At 37.5% G+C, this 12,523-nt stretch overlaps 2 protein-coding genes across 3 annotated transcripts in view; both read left to right on the forward strand.

Moving 5' to 3' along the window:
• The first annotated feature begins 8,208 nt into the window (after nucleotides 1–8,208).
• uts2r5 (urotensin-2 receptor 5) lies at nucleotides 8,209–10,513 on the forward strand. Its single transcript, XM_064322569.1, has one exon. It carries the CDS (start codon nucleotides 8,788–8,790, stop codon nucleotides 9,916–9,918), a length of 1,131 nt encoding a protein of 376 aa, XP_064178639.1. The 5' UTR covers nucleotides 8,209–8,787; the 3' UTR covers nucleotides 9,919–10,513.
• fbxl18 (F-box and leucine-rich repeat protein 18) overlaps nucleotides 10,508–12,523 on the forward strand; it is a 121,201-nt gene continuing 119,185 nt past the window's right edge. For both annotated transcript variants that reach the window (XM_064322566.1, XM_064322567.1), the window contains exon 1: nucleotides 10,508–10,517. The gene's annotated coding sequence lies outside the window, so the exon portion shown is untranslated. The remainder of the gene's footprint in view (nucleotides 10,518–12,523) is intronic.

Consider the following 12,523-nt stretch of genomic DNA (forward strand, 5'->3'; position numbering starts at 1 on the left):
GTAGCATTCCACACCATAAAAGGACTATTGTGATTTCTTGCCAAATGTATCCTGCGTATAAATCAAAAGAACCAGTTTGAAAAAAGTGTTGGTGGAAAGAGGTTTTTCACTCACTCCAGGGCTATTGAAGTCAATGGTTTTTTCATTTAGCTTTCTATGCATGACAAAATCAATGGCACTTCCTTATTTCAGCATGTTGTCAGCTTATTGTGAAATGAGTATGAGTGCAAGCAAACAGGCAAACAATTAACCAAGGTATAGACCGTTTTTCTTTCGACAGTCAATACTGAGACTGTTCTCTCACATAGCTTCGTTTTTGTAGGAAAGGAGCAATAAATACACCAGGCTTTAAAAACCAAAGTTAAGAATCTGGTGGAGTATGTAGGTACTTGTAAATAAAATTTGTAATTTTATGGATTTTTATCACTGGAAAGACTATTTTGTGAAGGTGTGGATTAAGCTGAAATAAAAACGTACCCTTCCTCTTTGGCGACTATGCCAAGATTAGCAAGGACGTAGAAGGTGAGTCATACTGCAGGGACTATTGTTCCATCAGACGGAAAACAAAATCAATACCTTCATCTTGGACAAAAATACCTTGGTCCTAAGCTCTGTAGTAGAGCCCTCAAAGCACTCTAATCAGAGCTGGACTCTGGAAGGAGACTGGGAACTGAAAATTGAAAACATTCAGATTTATTTATTCTTAGCCCTGAAGTCAGAGGATGAATGGTGCTGTTTCTTGAAGTCAAAACAGAACAAGGTAGCCAGCTGTTTTAATAATTATAGTTGCTTAAATATTTGTCATTCAGATTAAGTAGTGACAGACTCAAGCTGTTGATCTGCATGCCAATATTAGTGTCTGTGGTTATGACTGCATTTGTCATCACTCAGCATTGTTTAAAAATATAGGCATCTTTCTCCCATTGGCATATAACCTACATGGTCACTGTTTTGTGGTTGCACAATAGTATGTCTGGCTCCCAGGTGAAAGAATAACTGTACTAATATCATATGATAAATAATTCTGGGGCGGCACAGTGAAGCAGTGGGTAGCACTGTCGCCACACAGTAAGAAGACTCTAGGTTCGAATCTGGCCTGGGCCTTTCTGTATGGAGCTTGCATGTTCTCCCTGTGTCAATGTGGGTTTCCTCCTGGTACTCCGGTTTCCTCCCACAGACATGTAGGAAGGCTAATTGGAGACTCTAAATTGTACGCTGGCCCAATGTATGCTGGGATAGGCTCCAGCAGTGCCCCCCCCCCCCCCCCCCCCCCCAAGACCATACCTAGGATAAGCAAGTACAGATAATGAATGGGTGGATAAATAATTCTAGTTGATTTGAAACAGATTAAATTAAAAATAGAATACGATTAATGTAGGGAAATTGAAATGTCACTAATTGTGTGCTTGCAGCTGGCGTCGCTGCTAAAAATGCAAAGATGCACCCACATTGTTGTCTTGCCAAGAACAATTCTTATTTAAAGAAATTTCACCTGACCACGATGTCCTGTCCTACAACGACTGTTCCAAATGGCTTGGGTGCCTTCCCTTTTTGGTTGTTAACTTTATTAGCATTCTGTGATTTAATGTAGCAAGTGCTGTGCAGGCACTGTGCTAATTGTTGGATACTCCTGCTAGTGGAGGTGGCATACCATCAATACATACCATTGATTGCATATTGTCACCTGTGAATAAACACACAAGAGAGCACTCTGGACCATGAAACTGATGAACGGAAATGAACGGATTTAGTGCATTGTACAGTGTATTAGTAAATTATATTGGGAGTGATTTGTTGCTATTTTGTCACATAAATCAAAACATGAAAACGATGTTATATTTGTTATATAAAAATTATATCATGATTTTGTGGAGAACTTCTGCCATATGTATTCTAGTCAGTATTGAATAAATAATTCTAACCCTGTGGATATTTACTCCTCTTAGAATGTTCCAATTAAATAACCCCACAGAGCAGGTTGAAAACAGACTTGTTTGTGAGGCCGCCTCCACAGAACCCTTTGCTGTGTCATCCTATGCTGCTCACCCAAAACCCACCCCCACTCTTTTTCCAAAGTGTGCCCTCTTCTCTGATTAATGAGTGTGCCTCAGATCACATCGTTACAATCTGCTTCAAGAATCATATTTCTGGGAATGGTGGGAAGTGACCATGAGTTATGGTGCTCTATTGATGTGTCCTCATTTCCAGCTAATCACGAGAAGGAACATAAACACAATAAAGCAGTGATGAATTCTAAGGACACTCAGCTGAAATGTGTGATGGAAAAGTAAAGGATTTATGATTATTAGCAGGAATGACTCATGATGTATTATCAACTGAAACTCGAAAGAATAACAATGAGGCATTAAGCCAGTGCATCTTCACCTGGGCATTAGCACATGGAAGCAACTGATGGTAACACTGTCCTCCTGTTTTTGACAATATTTGAGACAGTCAATTTGTTGAAATAATAAAAGCTATCACAACTGCAAATTGATTTTGATTTTTCGATTCACTACATTGTTCAACTTATTGTAGGCTGACTTTCTATAGCTTGCCTTAACAGCAGCCATGTCTATAAATATGTCTCGTAATGAACACAATCCCGCAGACACCCCTTCCTGCTTTTTGATCCCTTCGTGTATCCAATATTGAATCATATCAGAAAGGGATCACTCATGCACAGTTAAATATTGACCTAAGGTTTCATTACATTTGTTCTGTAATACAAGGAATATAAACAGCTTAGGGCATTAATAAGAACTTCACTCCCAGATTTTCAACCACATGGTGGCAATGATTAACAGAAGACAACAATGAAATTTGGAATACACTGATGAGTTATCCAGTGTTTTATCTACATGAAAAATTAGCCATTTAGAAATTTCTTGTGGTCATGAGCATCAGCTAGGAGCCATGTTTGTAAACTAGAGTCATCATGTTAATAATAAAAATAGTAAAACATGTTAATTAAACTGATGCTAAAAAATAATCCCTCTATGTCACTCTTTAAACTTGAAATTGATCTATAGAGGATGGGCCTAATAATGAATAAATAAATTTGTGTAGTTGGAGATGTTGGTTGTTTGCAATAATTTTTCACCGAACATATTTGTTATTGCTGTTATTTACTCTCTCTTGAGAGGAATGACTAGAACACTATTGTTCCTGGAACTATTGGATTACCATGGTGACTAGTATTGTACAACAGGCCCCTGTGGATGACCTAACCATGAACACATGCACTAACTGCCTGCAGTGCTGCTCCTCAGCTGTGCACTGCTGGGCTTTTATGCCATTTTTTCCTTTTTTTTTTGGAAGGCTGTTGCCTGCACCTTTTGTACCCAAACCTTGACAACATTGTGTTGTTCAACTGTTCTGTGGTGCTTTGAGCTCAGCATTTAATTAATATCAATTTACTGCAGATATTTGTTGCCTCAATCGACTTTTGTGGTTCATTTACTCTATACAAAGTATGTCTATTTTTTTTTACACTAACTTTTCCAGTAACAAGAATAATACTGTTTTACTTGAACCATGAAAGGAATCTCTTATACATAGATGCTATTCATAATGACTTGTCCTAAATTCACATTTTAACACATTTTAACCAAGCTAAAATGTTTACCTCTTTTTAATTAGTCTTCAGTAGGTCCACAAAAGGTAGTTGAACCATTTTTAAGAGAAATCTTGACAAAGCTCTGCAAAGCCTAGAGTAAATATTGTAATTATTTGTTACATGCCGTGACTACAATGGAAAGCCACAATATGGCAAGATTCTCCTTGTCCAGTTGATCAAATAATATTTTACTTTTTTATCCCTTATGTGGAATTGCCAGTTGTGTCTCTGAAGTCACTGTTGCATCACTGACAACGATGGAAGGAGCAGAGCAGCTGACTGAGGGCCACTCACTCAGTCATAAGCCTGAAACTCATTTCTGCTATGCAAACAGCACTGGGGAGAAACGGGCTAGCGGCTTCAGGAACCCTCCCATTCAAAAAGTGATTGAGTTTTGATGCTCATTAACACATCGGAGGGATCCCCGACGTGTAAATTTCCAACAAGTACTGAGGAGTCAGTGACAATATGTACAATATGTGCAGTATATTCAATAACAGTGTGTTATTCAATGCAGTGTCCACGCAAAATTTCAGACACATTGAATATTAACAGTTTTACAATCAAGTTGACAAACAATACAATATAATACTGAAAGTTCATATTTCTCAATTTGGTATTACAATCCACCATTCCTTGTAAAACCATGCTTGACCATCTTGGACCAATATGATCAAGAAAGGGAGCCCATATAACATAAAATACATTTACTTTACAATTTGTCCTTTAAATTAAATATTCCAGTGGTATAATATGAAATATTACCCTATATCTGCCAGAAACATAAGGAGATGAACCACTATCCATTTGAGCAGAATATTTTTTTTCGTGCTGCAGATGTCAGCAACTTCTTTGCATGAACACCCTTCATTTGAGCTCTTGGCATACCCAGCAATAAACAGAGAGGCTCCTTTTCCAAATGAACATTAAATATGAAATTTATTATTCTAATAATCTTTCCCCAGTACTCAGTGATGTGGATACATGACCATACACAATAAATATGACTACCAACCTCAGTTTTACACTTTGAGCATAAATAAGTTTTATTAAGATCCATTTTATGTCTAGGTTGTGGTGTGATATGTAGTTGATGTAATAATCTGAACTATAATCATTTTGTATGGTTGCAAGCAGAAATATAACTCGCTGATCGCCAAATACCTGCAAGTTTGGGGATCTAGCTTGATACCCAAATCCCTTTGCCAGACTTTCATTATAATTTTGGTTCCGTACTGCTGGTTTGACATAATGCTTTGCATGCTCTGTGCAACATGTTTCTACTGTCATTACTTCTCATCTGTTCTACTGTAGAGGGCTTGGGGTTAAATTAACTCTGTCAATAATGTCACATAATGGGGCTACCTAAGTGCTATGTGTGCTTAGTTAGCTGACCAGTACAATCAGTTTGTATGTTGATAGCAAGCTTACTTGTTCTAGCTGTTTTATACTAATAAGTATAGCGATATGATACTAATGAAATGTAACCCACTACAAGCTAATTGGCAAACGTATTGAAATCACACACCAAAAATCTTTTACGTAATGGACACCTAGCAATACCATGTGCACAACTGTGCAGGAAGAAGTTTTGAGCAGCAGGGGGTGCTGCCGAGGGAAATATAAAATCATGACGTCACTGTTAAAATATTACAGTCCTTGCTTTATTAGGGGTTCAAGCAGCAAAGAGTTTTTTTTCAGGGTTTCCTAGTGGTGTTATTTTAAAAATGCACTCAATTTTTTTTCCTGTTACAGTTAGTTTACGACAGTGACATGATTCCCTGTCTTACTCAAATACATCTATCCATCCATCCATTATCTATACCCGCTTATCCTGGGCAGGTTCACAGGGGTGCAGAAGCCTACCCAGCATGCATTGGGCGAGAGGCAGGAATACATCCTGGGCTCACACACCATTCCACTCACACACTCATACCTATGGGCAATTTAGAGTCACCAATTAGCCTACCTGCATGTCTTTGGACTGTAGGAGGAAACCGGAGTACCCGAAGGAAACCCTAGTGGACATGGGGAGAACCTGAAAACTCCACACAGAAAGGCCTCTTACTCTGAGGCTACAGTGCAACCCACTGCACCACCATGCCACCCTACTGACCACTGATGTTTCTCTTAGGTAATAGTGGTTTCCACCTTACTACTCTCCCATGAATCTAATTTTTGGCCAGTCTCTTTCTGTCATGAACACTTACCTTAGCTGAGGCGAGAGAGGTCTGCAGTTCTTTAGATGGCCTGCAGTTCTTTGGATGTTCTTCTGGGATCTTTTGTGACTTCCTGGATGAGTTGTCACTGCTCCTTTGAAATTTTTTTTGGCAGGAAGGCCACTCCTGGGAAGATTCACCACTGTTTCAGATCTTTTCCATCTGGAGATAATCTCTCTGTCTGTGTGGTTCAGTGGAGTCCCAGAGCCTAAGAAATGGCTTTATAATCCTTTCCAGACTCATATATTACAACAACTTTTTTCTAATTTCTTCTGGAATTTCCTTTGATTGTGGCATAGTGTACTTCTTCTTGTTCTTCTTGGGGTTTTGTGACAGTTTGGATCCAACATTTTGGAGCATTGCCGCCATCGACTGGAAAGGAGTGTGGATCAGAATGCTAGCTAACTAAAAAAAAAAAACCTATATCCTGTTTATTTATCCTGTGTTTCTTGAAAACTGAAATATAAAATAATTTATTCTGAGGTCCTTTGGAGCACTATTCTCAAATAATACTATTTCCCCTTATCTATCAGATTCTTTATCAAACTTTCTCTCTCCAAATTAGATTTTGGGCAAGATAACATAAAATGGATCCACAGTTTCTTCCTGAAGGCATGAACTGCAAGTCCCACTATTGTGTTTATTCATTAGATGAAACGTACTGTTTGATCCTGTTTGCCCAAATCTCATCCTGGATATGACTCCTCTCTTCTACTCCTGCCTTCCTCATCATTCCCACTCTTTCCTGAATCTTAAAATAATGTTGTCCTATTTTTTCATTGTTCCATTATTTTTGCCAACTTTTCCTTATTTCAGTTTTAATCAAACTCTTAATTTCTGCCTTACTAAAATTTAAGTTCAAAAGTATATTCTCATGCGTTGTTGCTTTTTTAAGCATATTTATCAGCAACCTCATTACCTTCAACTCCCACATGTGCTGGAACTCATTAAAAATGGACAATTAATCCCTTAATTTGAATTCTATATAATGCCTGCATGATTTCTAACATAATGTGTTTTCTGCATTCTGAAAATCTGTACCTGAGGCTCATCAGCACTGAACTTGAATCAGAGCATCCAGCCAACCTAAGTGTCCTTATTTCCACTGCAGAGCCAATTAAATCCTCCCCCCTGTATACTGTATATAAACAAATTATCACTTAATCTTTACATTTATGATACTTTAAATTCAGGGACAACAATGACACTCCAACTCTTTCATTGCTGATTTTTGACTCATCTGTATTAATTTGAAAAATTCATAATACTTATTTCTTACTTATATTATATTTAATATATGAGTTGACTAAGTTAATGAGTTCACTAAAATTCAAATCGCCATTTTTCCCTGCTATTCTTTCTAAAAGTTCAAAATCAGCCATAATCTCAAGGAGAAACCATGAAGGAACTGTCGATTATGGTACTATTGGGCTAATTTTCTGGTCTTTGATCTCCCTTTCCGTGGTTTTTTGTTAAATTAACCACCCAAAAGATTGTCTTTATCTTTCTTCTTTCTTTCTCCCAGCTAGTCTCTATTATCCTCTTTGTTGTTTGCTATATACGACCCTGTACATTTACCCAGTAATTTAACAAGAGCTGAGTTCTTCTGAGGTTCACAGGTGGTTCTCCCATCTTCACTAGTAATGCTGCCACTGTAGTTGTTTTGATTGCCCCGTTACATAACCTTACCACTTGTTATTTTACTGCATCTAGCTTTAGCCATCTGTCTGCTGCAGATCCATAAACTATACTTGCATAATCAAACACTGATCTAATTAATCCTTTGTATATGGCTGCAATTGCTGTTCTGTCTGCTCCCCATTCTGTTCCTCCTAAAAGTCTCATTACATTTAGTCCCTGTTTACATTTATGAATTATCTTCTGTATATGAACTGCCCATGTTAGGCTCTCATCAAACCATATACCTAAATATTTGAAATGTTTAACTCTTTTCAGTTCTTGCCCATATAATCTTAAATTTAATTTATTCCCTACCTTCTTCCTTGTAAAAAAAAAGTGCATTTTTGTTTCATCTGCCAAAAATCTAAAACCCCTTTCAATGACCGATCTTCTGCTTTACCAATAGCTTCGTGTAGCTTCTTAACTTTGAACCCTAAATTTACCCTAAATGCAAATACTTCTGTGTCTGCTTCATATATTTTTTGCCATTACGGTATGTTTTCCGGACGATTTGATAAAACGATGTACCATTTATTAAATTGTACTATGTATTGTTTATTTCATACTATTTTCCAACATTGTCTCTTAAATGAGAGCAGCTGTCATCATGGCAAAATAGTAGCAGGTAGTTGATTCCACCGTCAACCTGTGGAAGCTCCTGTGCTTGGAATTCACACCGGGACGGTTTCCTTGCTTGATTCTGGGAAACGACCCCTCCTCCTTTGTCGTGAGTCTAATCCCATCCTCCCTAGAGCTAACGATAAAGAAAGAGATCATTTCAGTCAGGGGCTATAAGATAGGGATTTAAAGCATTCTCCAGATATGAAACACTCAGAATCAAGCACCGTACAAACCGACGCACCACTTTGAACCGGCACGCGATTCCGTTGGCGACGGGGAGAGATTCTACGCTTACCACTGAGCGCAGCTCCAATGTGCCTTTCAATAACCTCAATACAGCCTGTGTACATGAGGATTTACTATTCCATCCATTATCAAAGAAACCTGTTTTTTTGAGGAAAGAACAATCGACTGTGATTTGAGCTATTTTTGTTTCATTTTTTTAAAAATACATTCTGTTCCTGAGATACTTTTTAAAGATTTACCTTATTAAATGTGTAGCAGCATAAAAGGCGCATAACGCAACCTGTAAACGTTTCATTATGGGGCCCGGAATCTTGACTGTACAGTATTAACAAGTTTTTGATTACTTTTCAAAACAAACGGAACCAGCGTGTTTCTGTGAGAAATTTTCTTCGCTTTGGAGAAATGGGTTCAATTGACGCTGTAGGAGCTGTTCATGCTTGGAGTCAGGTGAATGTCTCTTCGTTTGCCTTTTTAAATTCATCATTGCCCTTACCCTCTCCGCAAACCCCCGGCTCGTTCAATGAGATCTTCATAACATCTTTGCTCGGGACAGTACTAACCGTGATGTGCTTAGTTGGGGTCGTTGGAAATGTGTATACTCTGGTCGTTATGAACATTTCAGTTCGGGTCAGTTGTTCAATGTACGTTTATATTATTAACTTGGCCTTGGCTGATTTATTGTACTTAGCCACAATCCCATTCGTGGTCTGTACCTACTTTGTGAAGGACTGGTACTTTGGAGACATCGGGTGTCGGATTCTTTTCAGCCTCGACTTCCTCACCATGCACGCCAGCATATTTATTCTGACCGTAATGAGTACCGAGCGGTACCTGGCGGTTGTTAAACCTCTGGATACTTTTGGAAGATCACGGCACTACAGGAGGACAGTAACCTGCGCGGTTTGGCTTGTGTCGTTTTTGCTGGCTCTCCCGAATATGATCATGATTGATCTTAAACGGACTGTTCAGAATGGACAGGTGAAACGCATGTGCCACCCGACCTGGCAAATGAAAGCGTACAAGGTGTATCTGACTGTGCTATTCAATACCTGCATCTTGGCTCCTGGTATTGTTATTGGGTATCTATATGTTAGATTGGCCAGGACTTACTGGATGTCGCAGACCACGGTATGTACAACAAAAGAAATGAATCGCTGTCCGAAACAGAAAGTGCTTTACATGATCCTCTGCATCGTTGCCGCATATTGGGCTTGTTTCTTACCATTTTGGCTATGGCAGCTACTTAGCATGTATTACTTTGGACTTGGGAATTTATCTCAAAGGACAATGATGTACGTTAATTTCATAGTCACTTGTCTAGCCTATAGCAACAGTTGCATCAATCCATTTCTTTACACATTGTTGACGAAGAATTACAAGGAATATTTGAAAGGACGACAAAAGAGTTTTGTTGGGTTTAAAAGAAAATTTAGACACTCGTCGCAAAGATCTGTGTCATCAGGGAGTCACCAGTTCACAGAGACTATGACCGTCACGCACTTGAAGGGAGTCACGGACGCATGCAATTTATAATTGCTCACTATGAACAAGTATTAAATAGGCTATGTAGGCTATCGCGCGCTTGTGTGTGATTGCGATAGAAATTTCGATCACAATCCTGTCATAAATAATATTGTAGGTTGCAATTATGGCTCTATAATTTAAAATGTCATTTCAGAATGGCTCGTAATGATTAGCTTTCCTCAGACAACATCATTTGCTCGCCTAATTAATTAATTAATTAATCTAATATGCTAATTTACGAATGTTTATTCTTTGTTGGGGAAAGTGTGGTAAATTATGGAAAATAACACGATGTAATATTATCCTTCGACAGACAATTGTAGATATGTACGCACAAATCAAGGTCATAATGAAGTCCTGGCTGTTTCAAGTAGTCAGTTGAGTTCAAGTACGATGACTTTTTCTGCGTAACATTTAGCAATAAACACTCAATTATTTTTCAAAGCAGATTAACAATGAAAGCACATAGTTCCGCACTATTTATACTTGAAAAAAAATCCGTATTATGAAGTTATTTTCTATGATGCGAAGCATAGACTAGCAAGTAGAATATGATACAAGAACGATGTATGCTTCGGAGCAACTACTCTTTTCAAAGTGGAAATGGAGTCGTCAATTATTTCTTGTGTGTCTTACAGTAGGCTGTAGCCTACCTTCTTCGATAAAATAATAATAATGATGATGATGATGATGATAATACACACTGCTGTAATCGTCTGATACAGAGTGCAAATGTAAATACTATTTTCATTGCTGCTATGAAAACCTATTTCAAACTAAAAGCAAAGAGCTTTTTCTTGTCATTGGACGTGCAACAATGTATGCAGTGAATAAGTTACTAATGGAGTGGTGCAGTAATTTGTTTTGAATAGACATTTGTGTTGTGATGATGTCTAAGACAAGCTGAGATGCAATGCTTATCCCGGACCTTGACTTAATTCAAAATTTGTAAATAAAGAAATGTTGATTCACCATTACACTGAAAAGCAGGTTTGTTGTTCCCAATACATACTCTTGTAGAAATATATAAATTGTCTCTGTGCCTTCTATGTAAAGATTGATTATTATTGTAAATAATTAAGAGTAGAGTTTCGCTCAAAGGCTTCCGTACAAGTGGCTTTTGTGAATGCAGTGTTGACCATGCATGTAAGTGCTCACTCTACATATGTGCTTCTTATTTAATGATGGCATATAATTTTTTAAGTCAACACCAATAAAGCTCTTTCACAGAGAAGAATAACAATAACTCTGACATGACTGGTAGTGATTTCCAGCTGCGAGACAAAAATAAATAGGCCAGTGGTTGGCTCTTCTGGCACTTCACACATCTCAGTCATTACCTTTTATACAATCTGGTTTAGGCCTAAAGTTTTGTTTTAATCAGTTATATGTCAACAATACCATTTTAAAATGAATTATATTAACTTTTACCAATTATTATGTATAAGTCTAGATAATGAATGACTGCATTTTATTGTAATTTTTTTCAATAAGTTAACTTCAAATTTACATCCAAGGTACTGTATTAGTAAATGTAGGCTACGTTTATAAATAAAGATTTATTTATTCAGTTTTGGTCAAATTGATAACATTTGTTTCTCATGCAGAGAAACAGAATATCATCTATGTGTTGAAAATATGTCTACTATGAATTTAAATTTTTCTTATTTTGTTTCAGTTTTCATATCAAGAATTCATTGTTTAGGTCACATGGTACTGTGACTAAATGTGTAGACAAGTACAGTAAAAATAACATTGAATATCCTGCTATTTCATTAAGTTATTTATTTATTTATTTATTTATTTATTTAACATTTTCGGCATTTAGCTGATTTTTTAACCAGAGCAACTCACACATCTTACATTTTTATACAAAATTGATGTGTACATTTGGATATTTTACTGAAGAATTTCGGGTTAAGTATCATGTTAGATGACATAATGTCATGACCCCAAGTGAGAATTGCACCCAAAAGTTACAAGCCCAGTTTCCTAATCATTATACTGCAATACCATCCAAAAAACATAAATATTATATTTATAATAAATAGTTGGCTTATGTTTTGCAACTGAATAAGCAAACAATGTAAGAATCCTTTATTTGCTGGTCAATTACAACTACTTCTTAAAAGCTGTCAAAATGACCTTTGATGTGGTTAAAACTTATCAATGTCCTTCACCAATGCTATTGTGGCGCAGTGGACAATGATGCCATTCAATAAGCACTTCTTTACCTGGGGGCTGCTGGGTGGCTGCTGGGTGGCTGATCCACTGCACTGATAAGACTTAAGGTTCCAGTGTGTGGATGCATCCTGATATCTAATCCTGACCATGCCAGTGCTGAGTGCGGCCAGCAGTTCTCTGGCTAAGACATCTGAAGTCTGCCTCTATCAGCTGTGCATGACATATGCACCAATCACTGCATAGCTTGGTTGGTGGGTTGAATAGTGTGAAAAAAACCTGATGGGTTCCCTGAAACTAATAGTATTATGACCAAAAGGACTTCCCAAAAACCCCAATAGAACCACTGGGGCTGTCAAAATTGAGTGTTCTGTTTGTTAATAAAATATAGGATTTAATTAGGAATAAAATCTGTATGGGCCTGTGTTTTATG

Source organism: Anguilla rostrata, chromosome 2, assembly GCF_018555375.3.
Source record: "Anguilla rostrata isolate EN2019 chromosome 2, ASM1855537v3, whole genome shotgun sequence".
NCBI lineage: Eukaryota > Metazoa > Chordata > Actinopteri > Anguilliformes > Anguillidae > Anguilla > Anguilla rostrata.